Source organism: Akebia trifoliata, chromosome 8 (assembly GCF_017979445.1).
Source record: "Akebia trifoliata isolate Shusen 1 chromosome 8, ASM1797944v1, whole genome shotgun sequence".
NCBI lineage: Eukaryota > Viridiplantae > Streptophyta > Magnoliopsida > Ranunculales > Lardizabalaceae > Akebia > Akebia trifoliata.
The window spans coordinates 37,628,861-37,647,732 of NC_141382.1; the positions used below are offsets into that span (position 1 = coordinate 37,628,861).

The following is an 18,872-nucleotide window of genomic DNA, read 5'->3' on the forward strand; positions in this document are numbered from 1 at the left end:
GAATAAATTGTTATTTTTCCTAGGGTGATGATATACACTTGAACCACACAAGCAAAAGTACTTATAAAGAGTAATAACAATTTCCACTAACTCATTAGTAGATTACTCTTTGTCCCTAGTCATTAATTGGTCCACAAATATATACTGATGGGTCCACCTAGATATAGAGTTGGGTTATATTAAGATCAGAGAAATAAGACGATAAAAAAACATATTTACAGAATCCTACTGGCATTGAGTTACCAAACTCATTAACTAGATACCTGTGATAGATGTTAGTTCTCTTAGTTGATAAAGTCTTTAGGTGATGATATCAGAGATATAGGTTCAAATCCTATTAGCATCGAGCTATTAAATTTATTAAAAACATGTTTACTGATAAAAAAAAAAGATATCATGTGAACATTATGCGGCAAAACGCAGATGATGACTTTCTAACACCTGTGCTCTCCATAGCCGTGCAACTTGTTACTACAAAAGTTGCAAATAAAGTGCCAACATGTCAATTGTGATGCCTACCACGTCGCGATCTAATAATATATAAATCTACATTAATCTAATAAAAAAATTTAATCTAAACTAATAAGTATCAAAATTTAAGCTAAAGTAATAATTTTAATTTTTTTAATCATGGTCTTTATTGATTACTCATTGAATGGTCGGATTGGCCCCCACTTGATATTGATGTGAATATATAGACCATAGAGAACATAAACCCTTATTGAGAGAGAGAATGACCTTATCTTTTATGTCACAGACACCAACACTGGTCGAAAGTCTATAAATATTTGATGATTTTAGTTTCAATCCAAAACACCCAGAAAAGAAAAAAAAAAGAAGAATCTCTAGGATTTCTCATCTTCTACAAAGAGACAACAAAACAAGTACCACTCGATTTATTAGGTTTTTAAGAAAAAAAATAACGAATTACAGTCGGTGGAAGCAATCAAATCCATGATTGTTAGACAATAACAATCATCTTCATCATCATGTCGGTGATTCTGCTTTTCCCCTTATTTTCTGTCTGAAATTCGTCTCCAAATTTCATAATTTCTGCCCCGGAAGATCGTTACAGTATGTAATTGTTACTCTTTGATTCACTGTTTTAATCATTGTTTATTTTATTTTTGATTTTGTTAAAGTTGTTCTTCTTTGATTTTGTTAAAGTTGCAGAAAAAATGAATCACTGTGTTCCTGATTTTGAAATTGAAGACGACGATTCGTTTCCTACCTCTTCACGTCTAAACAAACCCTCATCGTGAGATTTCGATTTACTTTTCTTTTTATACTAAATTTCTTCTTCAAATTTGCAGAATTTGAGTTTGTCATTTAAATTTGGGAACTTAGCAGTTCTGAGGAGGATCTCATGGAGATAATTTGGCGAAACGGACATGTAGTCATGAACAGTCAGAACCAGAGATCTCTCAAGAAATTTCCACCAAAATCCCCAAACCACGAAGCAGGAGAATCAATGAAGATCAGCCAACCATCTGGTGCGTCCGCATCCGTTGCAGATCCATCAGAGGAAGCACAAAATCGTCTCTTCATGCAAGAAGACGAGATGGCTTCATGGTTACATTATCCTCTCGATGATTCCTTTGAACGAGATTTCTGTGCTGATCTCATCTATCCTGCGCCGTCTGGTAACGTTTCTCACATCAGCCGCCATGAAGATAAGCTCCCAGTTTCATCTCAGCCGCCGATCCCACCACCTAAACGGACAGATTTGGATCCGACAGCCAAGTTGCATAGATTCATGCATTTTCCTCGGCCAAAAACCAGAATCGAATCTCAGCCGTGTTTTTCGGATAAAACGGCTAGGGAATTAACGGTGGTTGATTCGAGTGAGACGCCGGTTGTCGAGTTGGTACCTAGGGTTTCTAACGGAGAGGGAAGTGCAGAACCGGTATCAGGTGGGAATTTGCGGTGCGGGAGTATGGACATTGATGCAGTGCCGGAGCAGGAAACGGATTTGGGTAACTGTGAGATGACGTTAACGTCATCATCAGACGGCGGCTCAGGCGCCAGTGCTAGTGCTAGCGCTGAGCCTTCAACTAAGCCGCCAATAGATTATCGGAAGAGAAAAGCGAGGGAAAAAGACGATCATGATTGCCAAGATGAGGTTCGTGTTTGAGTTTCTGTTCGATATTTTTTAATTAATATTGTGCTTAATTTAAAAAAAAAAAAAAAATCTGTGTTAGTAAATCTAATGTGCGCCAGGGGCATAGATTATCATGAACATATTAACCAAGTTAGGTTTGGGCCATTATTCTGTCCATTTGGTTAAATTTGAAAAAAAAAAAAAAAAAAATTGGGGAAAACATTTAGGGTGGGACTGGGGTAGATAAGTTTTTATGAAAATAATGGACGATTAATTGAAAGTTGTCCAGATGTATATTTGTTTCATTATCATGAACATAGTAATAGATTTGCATTGAGTCGTCTGGAGTAACATTGAAATTGACATCATTTGGGACAATGGTAAGCACATAACCATAGATACTTCTCACTCGTAAAAAGCATCTCTCGTTCTGTAGGCATCCATGTCAGCAATGTCCCAAACGATGTCAATTTTAATGTTACTTCAGCATTTTCCTTCGGCATTTATTCAGTTGGCGTTCAATTTGGGAAATTTTCAAAAATAAAAATGGAACAAAAACTGAGGTTGAGAATGGGATAGATAACCGATGGGTTATATTTGTAGAAAGAAATTAGGTGAAATGTCTATATAACCAATGGTCAAGATTGTTTGTGTAGGTACACAGACACCAAATATAGTAGTGGAATTCTAGCTGTAAGAGGATACGGTTGTCTATTGGAAGGGTATTTTGGGTATTAGAAAAATGTCCTTATGGAACATTAGTCCTACTGCCTTACATTGATATGGCTAATCAGTTGGCAGGAATGTCTTTTGAAATTTGACGGCTCTCCATTCCCCCAAGACCATCCAGAAGTACAGTTTTGAGTTTACCCTTACGCTTTTGGAAGGAGAATGATTTAATGATCCCACCCATAATATTTCGAAAAACACTTTATTTACTAACTTAGTAAGATTTTAACTCTTACTAAGGGTCCTTGAGCTCAAATCGATTACCACATTGGCAATCCAACACCACAGCCCTCTAGATTTCATGGAAAAACTCATATTCCCCCAGAAATTTTTTCAAAAAACAATTGTTTTATTTGTCTTGATCCAAGGTTTTGAAAATGGAGAGTTACTGAACTCCCAAATATAAAATTAAAATTCAGCTGTGAAAAATAATTCTTTCTTTAATTATTTTTTTCAAAGTTCATAGAATTTTGTTCTCTACTATCATATAGCATCAGATCATGTTTTTGGATGCCACAAGGTGAGCTCAAGGACCCTTAGAAATCTTACTAAGTTAGTAAGGCTAGTCTTACTCTCTCTCTCTCTCTCCCCCATCTCCCCCCACCAAAAGAATCATGGACAGTTAATTTTTAACATTTCAATGGGCTGATTTTTTGTGAGGATGATCTTCTCACCATTGAGATCATTCTCACAAAAAATCAGTCCATTCTGGAATTTCTAACCCATATAGGATAAATGGTTTGATGAATAGTCTCATGGATGTTTTTTTGCATATGATGGGGAAAAATGATTCAATCCATCAGCTAGAAATTATTCATCGTACTGACTGTTGGAGATCCACTAAATAATGGGCCAAACATTTTTGGGTCACTACCCTTAAAGTGTAGTTTCTTTGGTTATCTTGTAGCAAGGATTTTCACTAGTCAAGAAGGTTATAGTTTGGAAAGACACTCTACCTGTTTCGTGTAATTTTTTTTTTTTTTGATGATATTGTATGTAAGAATTTTCACTAGCCTAGAAGTTATAGTTTGGAAAGAGACTTGGGGTTCATTTTAGGATGTTATAGCTTGCAGAAACTCTCTTGGAACAAAAACTATAAAAGTGTTGTTCCTGGGATTGTTGTTTGGTAACCATACCTAGGAAGTGTTATTGGAGTCTAGAATATGGCAATTATCATTTAGGGAAAACAGCTTCTGTAACCTAGATATTGGTAAAATGGCCAGAATGCCCCTAAAATAATAAATGAATCTTCTTGTGCCTTATTATACAACTAAATTGTATCCTATATCAAACACTTCAACCAAAACTATAGTTAAACAAGTCTCATTAATACAATAACATAGAAAGCATAATCCACATTATACATTTAACACCAAAAAGTGGTATAATATCCTAGTTTCACCCAAATGATCCCTATTTCATTACAATAAATCTCTAATAACAGAAACTAAAACTAATGTCCCAATTAACTGAATTATATTACACCTAACAGTTCAAGTAGAATCAACTTTTCTTTTCTTCTCTCTTCGTCCTTGCTCTCCATTTTGTCATTGTATCTCATCTTCCCCATATAAATGAGTCTGGTTGTCTTTGAACCTGGGAAAAAAAATGCTAACGGTTAATTACCATACTTATGGGTGACCCGACAATACAAATTTACCTCCCATGATTGTCATCTATAAAAGACTCTCCTCCAGTTTTGTTTTGTTCTTTTATACATTTTCATTATTCTTCAACATAAGCAACGAGGAGATAGAACTTGTACAATTTAAACTACAAATAATTGATACTAATAAGCAAACTCAAAATATTAGGAATTAGTGAAGAGTATGATATACAGTTTAATAAAAACCAACGAAGAATAAGAGCATACAAATCAACATGTCTTCTTAAGCAAATGATAACATAAAACCAATCCTCATTTACAAAGCAAGAAAAATCATCTCTACAAATCAAGGGACCCATCATTTTGTTGTTGGGAAGCTAAGATAGCTTGAGCTATTGAGTTTCTTCTCTTACATCTTCTTTGTATGCAAGAATGTAAAACTATTGTCAGATCTGATGCATCACCTTCACATGTCCCCTATTATTCGATGTAATTTTTACAATCACACTAAGCAGATTCCTTATTGGCTATGAACTCTTGACTGATGAAATTATGACTTACTATACATGTGATGACAATGTCCGACACATCGTATGATGACACTGTCTTTAAAATAGGTCATTGTCCCTTCAACACATCGAAACATCGCTCAATAATGTCCCACAATGAGGAGTGCAAATGATTGAATAACCTTTATGCCTTCTAGTCCACAATCCTCGGCAAAATCTTAAAGGTGGTACAAGCATTCCAATGGAGCTAAGAACTCGTTAATGAGTAATTGCCTTACAGAATAAAACATAAGACAACTAGGTTGGATAACAAGAGTGAATTGATAAAAGACGCATGCATACACGTTGATTGCACATCTACCACGTGGTTTCTCAATCATTCATGTTATGTTCTTACCTTTTCTAAGGCCAAAGAGCTTTTATTCTTTAGTGAACCAAGCTATGCATATATATAATGGATAATGACGAATACTTATCTCTTGAACCTAGATGAGTTGAAGTCCATGATTGGACTTGCATTGACTCTTGTACGTGTAATGTCTCTTGAACTATATATATAGACACACGTGTACAAGAGTTGATGCAAGTCCACTCATGGACTTTCAACTCATCTGAGTTCAAAAAAATCATTATTTGTCATAGTCCATGTAGTAGGATGTCTCAGTAAGAGTACTATAGTCCACATTAAGTTCAAGATATTGCAACACCCACCCTGATCCATTCATCCTAATGATCATGTCTTGGGTTTGTGCATCTACTTTATCTATCTATTGTGTAATCTATCTCAAGTATGGTAATTCTACTATGCGCTTTAAATTACACCTTCCTTGATGTGGATACACCATTACCTACATTTAGCAATTGCAAGTAAAGGTTGTTTAAATTGAAAAACTTGCTAGAACTCTTTTGTTTCTTATTTGTTACTGTATTCATCAATATTCTCTCAACGGTTGTTCGAGTGTTAGCATCAACACTTTGCCATTTAAATTAATAACCTGAAACCTATAAAATAACTTTGTTAGGCATCCACATATCTTAATTACACAGGTTTTTGGTTCTAGTGTGTTCTTTTGACTGAGTAAAGCTATAACCGTCTCCTTCACTTTGGGATATCTTTATAAGTGTATTTTATCCATTTTGTATATTCAAGAAATATTGATAGATTTCTCAAAATGCAGGTTGCTTGAAATTTAATGTGTGTAAATGTATAGCATATTTATCTGCCCTCATTTTATAGAAAATTCTTGATTAAATTGGCATAGTATATATAAAATAACTTTCAATGGATCACTTAATTGAAATTTGAGACTTTAATTCAAAAATTTAAAATTATAATTAATCGTCAGTTGTAATAATTTTTCTTTAATATTTCGAAGTTCATTTCAGACCATGTGAACTTCATTAGCAATCAGCTTGTTTGGTGTATTACCCTAAAATTATTTTATAGGTTTAAGGAATAAGGTCTTTCCCATTTATTAGCATAAGTTCACTTCTAGTTTGAGCTGACTCAACTAATATAGTCTAGACATTAAATATTACAGTCCTGTCATTGGCCAATATGGTTTACTATTATATCATACTCTATTTCTTTCATCTCTTATTTGAGTCACTGTCTAATCCAAGAGCTCACCCATCAAGGACAAGGCCATCTCATATAAGCATCATATCACAACATATATGGGGAACTCAAATTTTTAGAACTCATTTCCCCTTTCCCATACAATTAATTCTTGGATTACGCTAACATGTCAAAGGCAATCTCATACGCAATCCCACACATGCCACTTGTTCAACCTTGTGATGTCCCTTCTCTTGAGGTGATGGATCAGAAAAAAATGATCCTTTTTTTTCTTTCTTCCCCTCTGTTTTGTTTTAAATATTGTATTCCTATAGGAAGAGGAATTCATAAGGACATGGAGTTTGTAACTGCAATAACCATAATTGCAATTTTAGGTATTCTAGTATAATTTTGGAAGTGAACACTCAAGCTAGAATCCTTCCAGACTAATGAAGAGCTTCTATTCTCAAAAGCAGCTGAATGATGCTCACATAGGGCAATTGTGGGTGTTTTTACCCATAAGCATTTCCTTGAACTAAACTAATCCTTTCCCTTTTCTCCTTTTCACAGGAGTACAACTGATTTCATAATCATTATAGTATCAACACAGTTGTACTGGATGATGACCCTATGTTTGTGTATAAAATGAGTAAGAATAATCAGATATTTGTACTGGATGATGACCTAATGTTTGTGAATAAAATGAGTAAGAATAATCAGATAAATTTACTGAACATCTATTCATGCCTAGATTTAATTATATAAAGGATCACATATTTTATTAGTTTATACATAATGATAGGTCATGTCAACATTACCATTTTTCAATGTTTCTTGCATCTCTAGGAATATGCCTAATATACTTTCTTCAATTCATTAATATTAATCAGTAAAATACAATCTATAAAAAGTTCTGGAGGATTCTTTTACATATTGACCATATGGCTTAGTGCACTTCATTCTCTTATGATTGTTGGAAAGTATGAAGGATATATTGAAATATGGTTTTTGTGACCCATGCAAGATGGCCCACAAAATGAATTGCCACAATGATCATAGATTACTCGTATATGGGTAGATATGACTTCTGTGACCCATGCTAGACACCAAATAAACTGCCACAATGATCACAGATTACTTGTGTATTGGTGGTAGATATGAATTTTGTGACCCATGCAAGACACCAAATAAACTGCCACAATGATCATAGATTATCCGTGTATAGGTGGTGGGGGATGATTTCAATTTGATGATGATAGAAACTTGCACCATCATATGTGTTCTAACTTCTCTTTTGTTCACTTCTGTTATTTTTAGGGGCTAAAGGATGCTAAGTTTGAATCTGCAGAAACAAAGAAACAAGTTCGTGGATCAACGTCTGCAAGAAGAACTCGTGCAGCTGAGGTCCACAATCTCTCGGAGAGGGTCTGCTTCTTCTATCCTACCAGTGTTCTCCTGTTAACAAAATTGGGTTTCTCTTCTTTTTAGGACCTGGATGATTTCTTAGAAAAAATTTCCATGGAAAACTTTTCTCCTAAATGTCCTCTCTATGGAAGCTTAGAAAAATTTCGTGAAAAGTATTTTCAGATAAATAAAAATTTCTGTTGTTTGGTTATTTTTATCCACCCGTTAACGTAAATTTTCTTAGCTTCCGTGGAGGGCCATTTGTTTTTCCTTTTTTACTTAAAAATTGTTACATTATATTTTTTTGTGGCAATCTAAAAATGATCAATAATAGTTCTTCACTGTTTGGGTGATGTTTTTAATTGATAACTTTCACAGAAAATTTTTCTGGGTAACCATAGGAGCAGTTACCTTTTTTTATATATAATATGTTCCTTCTGGTGTAGAGACGGCGAGACAGGATAAATGAGAAGATGAAGGCCTTGCAAGAACTCATACCCCGGTGTAACAAGGTCACTATAAATATATCTTTCATGCTTTCCTTATAAAAGATTTGGGGAACATTTTTTTTTTCCTGAATGAAATGTTTTGTATTTTAATCCTTCTCTTTTATGAAATTTCAGTCGGACAAAGCTTCAATGCTGGATGAGGCAATCGTGTACTTGAAATCACTCCAGTTACAAGTCCAAGTATTTTTTTCATTAATCTTTTACTTAATTTATATATACATACACACATTTTTTAATGAGTAGTGATCACATGGTCTTGATTCCATAACTATTGTCTTGTTGCTTAAGTAACAATAATAAATAAGAAATAAGTGGCAAAAGTAAAAAATAGTTGATTCACTCATTTCTCTTAATAATAAACTGCTACCCATGCTTACCATGACTATTTTCATGGCACCGAGACCATTAGACCACCAACCTTTTAAATGATTTACTACTTCATTCATGGTATAAGATGTCAAACAACATAACTAAGAAATGCTTCAACCTGCTTCCCTTCCCTTCCCTTCCTCTCCCCCTCCTTCCTTCCCCCTTAAAACACCCACATAAACACTGAGAAACATTATTGTTCAATTTTGTCAAAGTTTAGCCTAAGAAAAGGTGAGGCACTTATTTGTTTTGTTGAGATAACGGGGTATTCAGAAGAAAGTTAGGGTTAGTACCATTTCTGAAATATGACCGACCTGACCTCGCACTACCTTGGAAAAATATTATCTTGTAGTTTTTGGATAAATTTCCATGCCTTTCTGGGAGACCAACCTCTGGAAATTCGTCCTATTGGATTCCTTACTTCTGTCCCTACTGAACTTTTTAGTATAGAGACAATTTCATCAGTCAATGTCTCTCCTACCAGTCATAGTGGAATAAATGTTACCATACTTCAACCAATCCACTTGGGAACATTTTTTTTCCTAATCAGTTACAACTCTTGGTTAACGCGATGATGTTAAGCTCTCCTGCGGCATTGATTGCTTGAAGAAAAAAAAGGGATCTTTAATTCAATGACATAGGATGATGAGGATGCTATTCTCTCGGGCTTAGAACCATAGCTCAGTTGGTTTGACACAGTGCAAAACAACTTTGAGATCATGGGTTAAAGTCCAACTTTGTTTGTTCTTTTCAGCTTTTCCTGCTTATTACTGATCAATTCATACATATAGGCCTTATATTTATCATCATTTTTACAAATACTACTTCCTTTATTTTACACACGTCACAATTATATAGTTGTAGAAGGATGTTTCACTTCCACGCCAACAAGATGAATGAATCTTTATACTTGGAAATTTAAGCAATTTGGATGTATGCCTGCATAGTTTAAGAAGATATTGAGGGTAACCATTTTCAGCAGATGATGTCCATGGGGTGCAGCATGGTTCCCATGATGTTTCCTGGTGTCCAGCAATACATGTCCCCAATGGGGATGGGAATGGGTATGGGTATGGGAATGGGTATGGATATGGGGTTGAGTCGTCCAATGCTGCGATTCCCCTCTGTATTACCTAGCTCATCCATGGCCAGACCACCCACAACAGCCCATTTTTCTCCAAGGCTTCCAATGCCAGCGTTTCATCTACCGCCTGCTTCTTCAGTTGATCCATCCACAATATCCGTAACCAACCACTCAGATCCAACATTAAGCTCAAATGGTGTTCACTGTCCCAACCCGATGCAGGTCTCGAATTTCGCAGATCCTTATCAACATTACCTCCGCCTCCACCACATGCAAGTACCTCCATGTCCACCTCAGGTGTGTAACTTCTCAACTTCCCTTACAGTCATCACCACTTGTGTGTGTGTGTGTGTGTGTGAAAGAGTTCTGCAGTTACATATACTCAATATTGATGAAGTTATGCCATCATTTGCACAGAATCAAGTAATGGCCCAGCCAAGCACCAGCAAGGGAATTGATAATCTTGAAAATCACAAAGCTGGTTAGTTAAAGGACATCCTATGTCTCCATGCTTTCGTGCTTTGATATTTTTTTTTTCCTTTCTACATAAGTAATAAAATAACGATCTAAATAAAGAAAATAAACACCAATATAAGGTTCTTCAACAGAGCCCGTGGGGAGTTGATTATCATGTTGTTGTCTTCTTGACTTTCCTTTTTGGCGCCATCCATGGTTTAGTTTATATCAACTGTAAATATATACATAGCATAAACCTGTATCATAGCACACATGCAACAAGGGCAAGACTCATGAATGTTAGTGTACCAAAGGGATTATGTGTGACCCGAGATCAAACTTAATATCCATTATCTGAAATCATTTTTTGTCGCATTGCAGGTTGACATGTTGGGCAGTTAGGATGCAAAAAGGTTCTACCTTGCTAAGTTTTGTTGAGAAAAATAGGTAGCATCTTTTTTGAGTATACAGTCACCTTCTACTGACTATACAATATTATGCGGCTAACTTGTAACTATTGGAATTCCCTTTTTCTTTTTTTGTATTTATTTTATAATCTTGTTTCCCTTTCACGTTTGATGTTTACTAGTATGAATATGCTTGATGCTCAATGGCAGATCCCAGAGGAAAAAAAGTCCTAATCTGAGAGATGGTATATATTTGGTTTAAATTGAGAAATTATCGGTTGCTAGTTGCAAGACGATGTGGTTTACAGAATCAAACTCGTGGGATCCTATTCTTTGACTGCCTTTTGTATTTTACATTTTTCATCCCTGTAGCTTTAAATCCCAAAATTTGGAGCTTCAATAGGTCCCACTTTCATGTACTCGTAATCAAAATCAAATTAAAATGTAAGCTATGCATTTTTTTTTTTTTACTTTTCTTCCATTTCCTTTCTCATGATTACATAATCAAACATGGCCTATGTATCCTTAGGTGTGCAATTTTACTTCAGTCTCTTTAATAAACTTTGTTCTTAATGGCTCTTGAAGATTTAGAGGGTTTATTTCTGCAGAGATGCCCATCTTCACCCCCCCCCCCCCCCCCCCCGCCTCAGATACACTCACGCACCCACACTTGCTTCTTTTATTTATAAGGTGTGAGCTAACTTAGTTAAGAATGTGAGTGTCGATGCTATAAACTTAGACTTGGATTCGAAACCTACATTCATACGAGTTATTGATCTCATGAACCACACACATCCACATACTCACATCGTGCATGCATGCACGCTTCTTTTATTTATAAGGTGCAAGCTAACTTGGTAAAGAATGTGGGTGTCGATGCTATAGACTTGGACTTGGATTTGAAACCTACCTTCATCCAAGTTATTGATCTCATGAACCACACGCACCCACACACTCACACCGTGCACCCATACACACATAGGGTTTATTGTAATGTAATTTTTTTAAGAGAGCCGTGCTGGAGGGACTTCGTTTTTCTCCGCATTTCACACTGTGCTGACGAGGAGGTGCAAACATAATCATAGATGCTTTTCACTTGTATCTCGAGGAAATACATCTACGGCCATCACATCAATGCAGTGTGAAACAGTCTGAAAAACAAAGTCCCTCAAGGAATTTCCTTTTTGACAAGTAGATTGTCATGTAATGATGCAATCAATTAAACCATGTCATGATATCATAGCCTTCTCCTTGTTATCAAGCTCAAGGTTCTTCAACAGAGGGCAATGTATTTTAGATTTAAAAAAAAAATAAAAAAACATGTTGTATGTATTCTTTGGCAGGGTTGACATAAAATTATTCTATGGTACAATCTTTCTATAGAAGTTTGGTGCAAGTAGTTGGGAGTTTTATTGGACTTATAAAACAGATATGAAAATTAATTTGTTCTGGTGGGTTTGTCAATTCTAAATAAGGCTTGGATTGGATTGGGCCCAAAACAGATTCAATAAGAAGCACTGAATCAGATCAGGCCCTTATTGGATTAGATTTTTATCAAACGTCAATATTACCATCCCAACCCGACCCCATTAAGTGTCTGGATCAGATTAAATCCAATTGGATGTATAAAATATAAATCGAAACCTTATTGGGTTGGATCCAATCGGAACCCAAATCCTTGATTTTGATCCAAAGTTATCGGAATAAAACAGATTGGATATGGGTTGAACAAATCCATCAATAGCCTTGTAGAGGAGAATCCATTAAAGGCACATGGAGGTTCTTCAAAATCTCCACTTGTCTAGCTCACATGTAGCAAAGTGAGCTACACATCTGTTGGTGAATCAAACATACCAAATATGAATTTGGTGGGGGTGCAAGTGTGTATTAAAAACCAAACTTAATGTCATTGGAGCATCTTAAGGCGGGACTTATTGCAAACCCAGGCAAGAATTTCTCAGAAACTTAAGCTCACTACCATTAGAGTAGTCCTCACCATTACCATGGCCCATAACTGGCCATCAGACAGTTCAAAGTGAAGAACACTTTCAACATGGACAGTTTGCAACACCTGTCTACATGGAACAGCCATCTGCCTTCATTGATCCAGATTGATCAGATCATGTCTACGCGGTACTGTAAACCATGGGAATCGTCTTTCATCACACAATCCCGTGGTCATGTATCAATTCACTGATGCTGACTGGGTTGGGTGGCTAATCACTAACATGATATTGGTATCAATCTCTTGCAACCTACTACATTAGTTTGTGACAATCAATCCCATATTTCATAACATCGAGATTGATTATAAGTTTTTGTAAGAGAAAAGGTTGCGTCGGAATTGCATCACTCAATTTATTGTCTCATCAGAACATTATATATTTACCTAAGGCCTAATCATGTCAATCATCAGCACTTGTCTAGCTCACACATACAACATAGGAACTACACATCTGTTGAGAAATCGAAGGGATTCTGAATCATCTTAATTTTGAAAGATTGGTTGGTTTTTCTATAGTCTTTGATATAATTTTTCCTAGCAAAGTAGAAATCATGATCTCTTCGGTGGACTTATATATTATTGAAATCTTTGATGTAATTAATTAGTACCATTATATGATATGAAACTTAATCTCTTTTAGGTTGTATTAAAAACATATATATCATTTATAAATAGAGAAGGGGACCTTCATATGGCTCACCTTTGAATTTGGTGAGATTAAATCAAATACTTTTGCCTCTAAATTAATGATTAATTTAAGTCCTTTTAAGTGTAGTTTTTTCTTCATCATAAAGAAATTTTATTCATAGATAAAAAAAGTTAGTAATAATATATTGCATGAAGATAAGTACTTGCAGCCATGCAAACTAGATTTTATTTATTAGAAGCTCTCAAATACACACACACACACATATATCTTCTTAAGGATTGGTTCCTCCACCAATGCCGCCACCACCGCTGCCGCTACCAAAACCATAGCCAGAGCCGCTACCACCACCCTGGCCACTGCCACCACCACCTCCTCCTCCTCCTCCCCTACCTGACCCACTACCCGAACCCGATCCACTTCCCTGGCCCGACCCACCTCCACCGCCACCGCCACCGCCACCACCACCACCACCTCCACCTCCCTCACTGGCTGAAGGTGATGGTGATGGTGGGTACTGTCCCTGAGAAGTTGATGGTGGAAGCTGTTTGGTTTGGAGGGAGAGAGCAAAACTAATCAAAAGCAGGAAAGACAAACAGATCATAAGCAAACGAGCCATGCTTGGGCAGTGTAAGTAAGAGGCACAACAATGCCAAGGCCTATTGAACAAGGTGCATATAAATAGTAGTTCTATTTGGGATAATTTTGATCCAGCCCTCCGGGTTTTAATGTATATTTGAGATACCCTTGGGTTTTTCAATCTCATGATATACCACCCTAGACCATGGTCTTCTATGAGTGACTAAAATCTTTTAAGAACAATACAGACCTGTTTCTCATAGAAGACCATAATCATGGTGGCATCTCAACAATAAACCAAAACCTGGAGGGGTATATCAAAATTTTACCCTTCCACTTTGGGTACATGTGAAAAAGTGATAACTAAATAATCTTTTTGGGACATTTCTACCCTTTTCAGTTACTAGTAGTATTAAATAAATAAATAAAGGGCTTCTCACTTCTGTTTGGATTGTGTAAAAATGGATGACTACATAATCTGTTAATGACATTTCTGTCCTTTTCAGTTACCAACAATGTTAGATTAGATAAAATGAAGGGCCTATCAATATCATTGCATGGGGTCCTCTGCCTGTTTTTAGTTTGGTGAAACCTTTCCTTACCGACATAGTAATGTTTTGAACCTTACTATGGGTAGTTTTGCTCAAATGGATTACCACATCAGAAATCCAACACCATAACAGTCCTCTTAGTTTCATCGAAAAACTCATATCCAAGGTTTTGAAAATGGTTGGCTACCAAACTTCCAATATCTCCCAAACTTAAAAATGAAATTCAACAGCAAAAGATAACTTCTTTTTTAAAATTCATAGATGTTTATCCTCTACACTCTTGAAGCATCAGATCATATTTTTGACTGCCAAGAAGTGAACCCAAGGACCTTTGTAAAGGTGAAATCCTTTCTTAGTAAGGCTAGGAGGACTCTTTTGTTTTTTATTTATATAAAATTTGTTAGAAGCAGCTATTATTATTTTTTTCTTATGAAGCTGATTATGCCCCTTTTCACCACCCAATAATGTAGGTAGAACGGTCTAAACAAAAGGTTGGGTAGTTTTCAAGGGGGTTATTTCCGTCCAAAAAGAAATTAAATACCATAAGAAATCAACCATGCACAAAATTTACAAAAAATATTGTTGAATAACGACCCAACCGATTAAATTCGTGAATCCATGATAGGTTTTTGACTTTTTATTTTTTATTTTTGTGTTTTGGGAAATCTTCCCAACTCCAACCTTTGTTTCTCAATCTACATGTCTTCTTCTTATTTTTCATTCCAAAATTTATTAGTGTTTTATACAATCTCCATTTTTTCTTAAAAATTCACATGTCTACTACCTCACACAAAGGTGTTCCCTCACTTGGTGCGTGTGATGTGCCGGTGTTGAACATAGCTAAGAGAGGGTCCCATATGCCTTGGTTTCGGCCCTAGCTCATCCGGTCACCCTAGTCGGATGTAAGTCCAGACATCCTCATTATAATAAAAATAAATAAATAAATAAATAAAGTCAGTCTTGAACCAATTAATTCTATATCCAACTAACTACACTAAGATGTGAAGAGAAATATAGGCAACCAAGAGATAGGACCATAGTGACAAAAATCATGATTAATCAAGATTTAATCCCGATTTTTTCAAAAAATCAAGGATGATTCATTTTTAAAAATTTTAAGTATTATTTTTTCATTTAATGGTGAAAAGTACATATTTTATTTTACATTTTTTATACATTTTAATTTATCTTATTATTTTTCCCACTTTAATGACTTTTGTCAATTTTTTCCCAAAGTTTTCTCTTGCGGAATTATTCCAGAACCCCAACTTTGTCACTATAGATAGGACCGTCAATGAATCGGATTGTACCCAAGATCCAATACGCTTATTTAACTATAAGTTGGACCAAGGATTTGAGTTCCGATTAAGAGTTTAAGACCCGATCTGATCATTTATCGAATCAATTTTGGATCAACCATCTTCTGATCCGATAATGTGTTCAAAAATATAAATGATGTATGCGTTTAAACTTCTACAAATAAAATAATAGATAGATCCAATGTGTTGATAATCTGTCAATATAATATTATATAGGGGTATTTTGGTCTTAAATCAGTTTAACCATAACACGTCAGTAAGAGATGCTGCGTTATTCAAAGTTAGCATACGTTACACTTAACAGTGATGACAGTCCGAGCTTTTAACGTTACCTGAACTTCCGGATTTCTATTATTTCCCCCATAAAGTATTTTGCCACGTGGCAAGGACACTGGTCTGGCTGTCAATGGGTAATGGGTCATTAAAATGGGCCATTATTGACCCGATACTAATAGTGCCTAAATATTTTAGCCCAATATGTTGGACGAACTGCCAGGCCCAATAAAAAATCACCTATGTCAAAGTTTTTGCTCGACCAAGCTTGCTAGGGCTGTCAATGAGCGGGTTTGGACTGGGCTTCGATGAGCCGTAACCCATCCCTAAAAGAGATGGGCTGTTCCTTAGATCAACTCTAAACATCCATTGGGCTCATGTAGGCTAAGTCCAGGGTTTTTTGTTTTTTTATATAAAAAAATAAAACTAAATTTATGCACCTTTCGAACCCATTTCGAGTCATTGATGCTCATTTGAATCAAAATAGGATCCAATCTCCATCCTAGTTGAAAAACGGTTAAAGATATGAATAAATAGCAAGGTGTTGTGGCACAACAATAGATAATAGGGTCACTTGTTTCCTTTGTACTACATTGTCGATCAAAGCCTAGATGAAGGAGGAGTTGTATCAGGTTGGAAACTGATGTAGAAATTTATCACCTTTTGAACATATCTAACCATAATTTTTTAGGACAGTTTCTATGATTTTATGTTCATTATGTTAAATATGATTCATTCAGTCAACAACAAACTTAATTGTTAATCCCATTAATTTTTCCCAAGCATTTTATATATAATTCATCTTATATTTTTGGAGGCTTCATTTTAATTTTTTTTACAACATTAGAAAGCTAGATTTAGAAGATGTGTTGAAGTTGTAAGCTATGTATACATAGTGATTGGGCTCATAATTTTTTGTTTACAAAAAAGTCAATCTGAGATTTCAAAAAATCTAGGATGATCAATTGCATGAAGCCTGTGGAGACAATTTTTTGTTACGAAACACGATGAGAACACATGTCATAAAAGAACGAGAAAATCGATGAGTCAAAGCCTTGACTCAAACCAGTAATTGGGAAAATACCAGGTTCTTCGCCTCGAACCAAACATGTTACAACAACAGAGGAATATAGATCCATCTTTCTGCCATAGAAGCGCAGAGTACAGTTTGAGTTGAGCACCATAGTCATAGTCACCACTTCCTTCGATACTATAGGACAATGGGTTGACTCCCCTATACTGAGATGCAATAATAGTACCAACCAGATTGCTATAAATCAAGATTAGAGTTGAGAATCGCAGGTGTACAACGCAATACCCTATAAAAGATATGGGAATAACAAGGTAGAGTTCGTACCTAATCCCTTAAAGCAAATGTAAGCTTGGAGAGTAAGGTTTGTCAGTACTAAGGATCTATCAGGTCAATGTCCAAATCTCGAACCCATAGTCCACACCTAAACAAGACGACGAATTAAGTGTGATCTGAGCTCTTCCATGAGAAAATCCTCTCATTAAATACGAGATCTTAAGGTACTTATCAAAACGGGAGTGATTGAGACATTCTCTGACCACCTACCCCTAAACAGTGAAATCTCACCAACTCAGCATTAATGAGAATGAAACACTACTAATCAAGCTGAATTAGAAGTATTGATAAGATGTGGAGGCACGAATCCCAAGGGGAATTGACAAACCCCCATCCAACTATCAACTTAAGTAGCATCCAACCAAGATCAACCATGTGGTGACATTTGTCTTGAAGTCTTGGCTATAAAATCTCCACCTAAAAATGGAAAAAAAACCTCTCTTCAACATCATTGTTCATCTTCTTCTCCATTCTTCAACTCTTATTTTCTCTAATTTACACCATTACAAAGTAAATCGTTGGAGGGTCGTTGGCAGGCACCTACCAAGGCCTCAATCCTTATTCTCTATACCTTTTGCTGTACAAAGTCAAATAGGATTTGAAGAGAAACCTCTTGGTCAAGATCACCACATCCATCATCAGCATCAAGATTTATTTCGAGGAATAGAAAGTCAAAAAAACCCTCCACACTTTTGGTGCTGTTCGTACAAAAATTATTTCAAAAATTATCACCCTACAAGCACACAAGAAGTAGACTCTACTAGCCAAGAAATGGATAACACCCCTTCATACTTCATGACCCTTGCAATATGTCCCAATAGACTTGGTTGAGCAATCTGGTTCAATTGAGCCACCTTTTTCTTCCAAACCTTCACACGCAGTTGAGAGAAGTTCAATAGAGTTTGATCAAGCTAGGAGAACATGTACTGAGTTTACAACGTGAGAATACCCAATTAAGGGCCCACCTAGGGGCCTAGATGACTGACCAGTAACATGAGCTTCAATTTACAACTATTCAACAAGGACAGGGAATAGTTTAACCAACCCTTAGAATGGCAGTGATGGTAACACGATCGATAATACGAACAACATTAACTCTAAGAGAACTCTTCCCTACTTTGAGTCACCTGGGGTCAGAGAGAAGACGAGTTGGACAAGATATATAGCAGAAGAACAACACGAAGTGCTAGAATACCGCTTGCATCCCATGAGATGATAACCTGTTGAATATTTTCAAAATAAAAATCAATTTTTGTGATTTGCTTGTTTGATTTTTCTTAAGTTAGATTTTTGATTTTTTGTGTACATAAGATTTAATCCCACATTGCTCGCAAGTGAGATAGTGGTGTACCTTATAAGTAGTCAACATAGTTAGTTGTATTTATATCACACTTTTAAGAC

The 18,872-nt window shown here is 35.8% G+C and overlaps 1 protein-coding gene across 9 annotated transcripts; it reads left to right on the forward strand.

The window, feature by feature from the left end:
• Nucleotides 1-764: 764 nt before the first annotated feature.
• PIL5 (phytochrome interacting factor 3-like 5) lies at nt 765-11,213 on the forward strand. Of its 9 annotated transcripts, XR_015180890.1 has the most exons (10): nt 769-1,074; nt 1,168-1,258; nt 1,348-2,122; nt 7,821-7,928; nt 8,354-8,419; nt 8,531-8,596; nt 9,765-10,166; nt 10,287-10,350; nt 10,707-10,772; nt 10,943-11,213. XR_015180890.1 is itself a non-coding variant. In XM_086451734.1 (9 exons), exons 2-9 carry the CDS (start codon nt 1,179-1,181, stop codon nt 10,709-10,711), a joined length of 1,557 nt encoding a protein of 518 aa, XP_086307860.1. In that variant the 5' UTR covers nt 765-1,074; nt 1,168-1,178; the 3' UTR covers nt 10,712-10,995. The 9 variants fall into 9 exon arrangements, 8 of the variants coding, with proteins under 8 accessions (XP_086307860.1, XP_086307861.1, XP_086307854.1 ...); XM_086451734.1 differs by having other exon boundaries at nt 765-1,074; nt 7,830-7,928; nt 10,707-10,995; XM_086451735.1 differs by having other exon boundaries at nt 767-1,074; nt 7,830-7,928; nt 9,768-10,166; nt 10,707-10,995.
• The last annotated feature ends 7,659 nt before the right edge of the window (nt 11,214-18,872 follow it).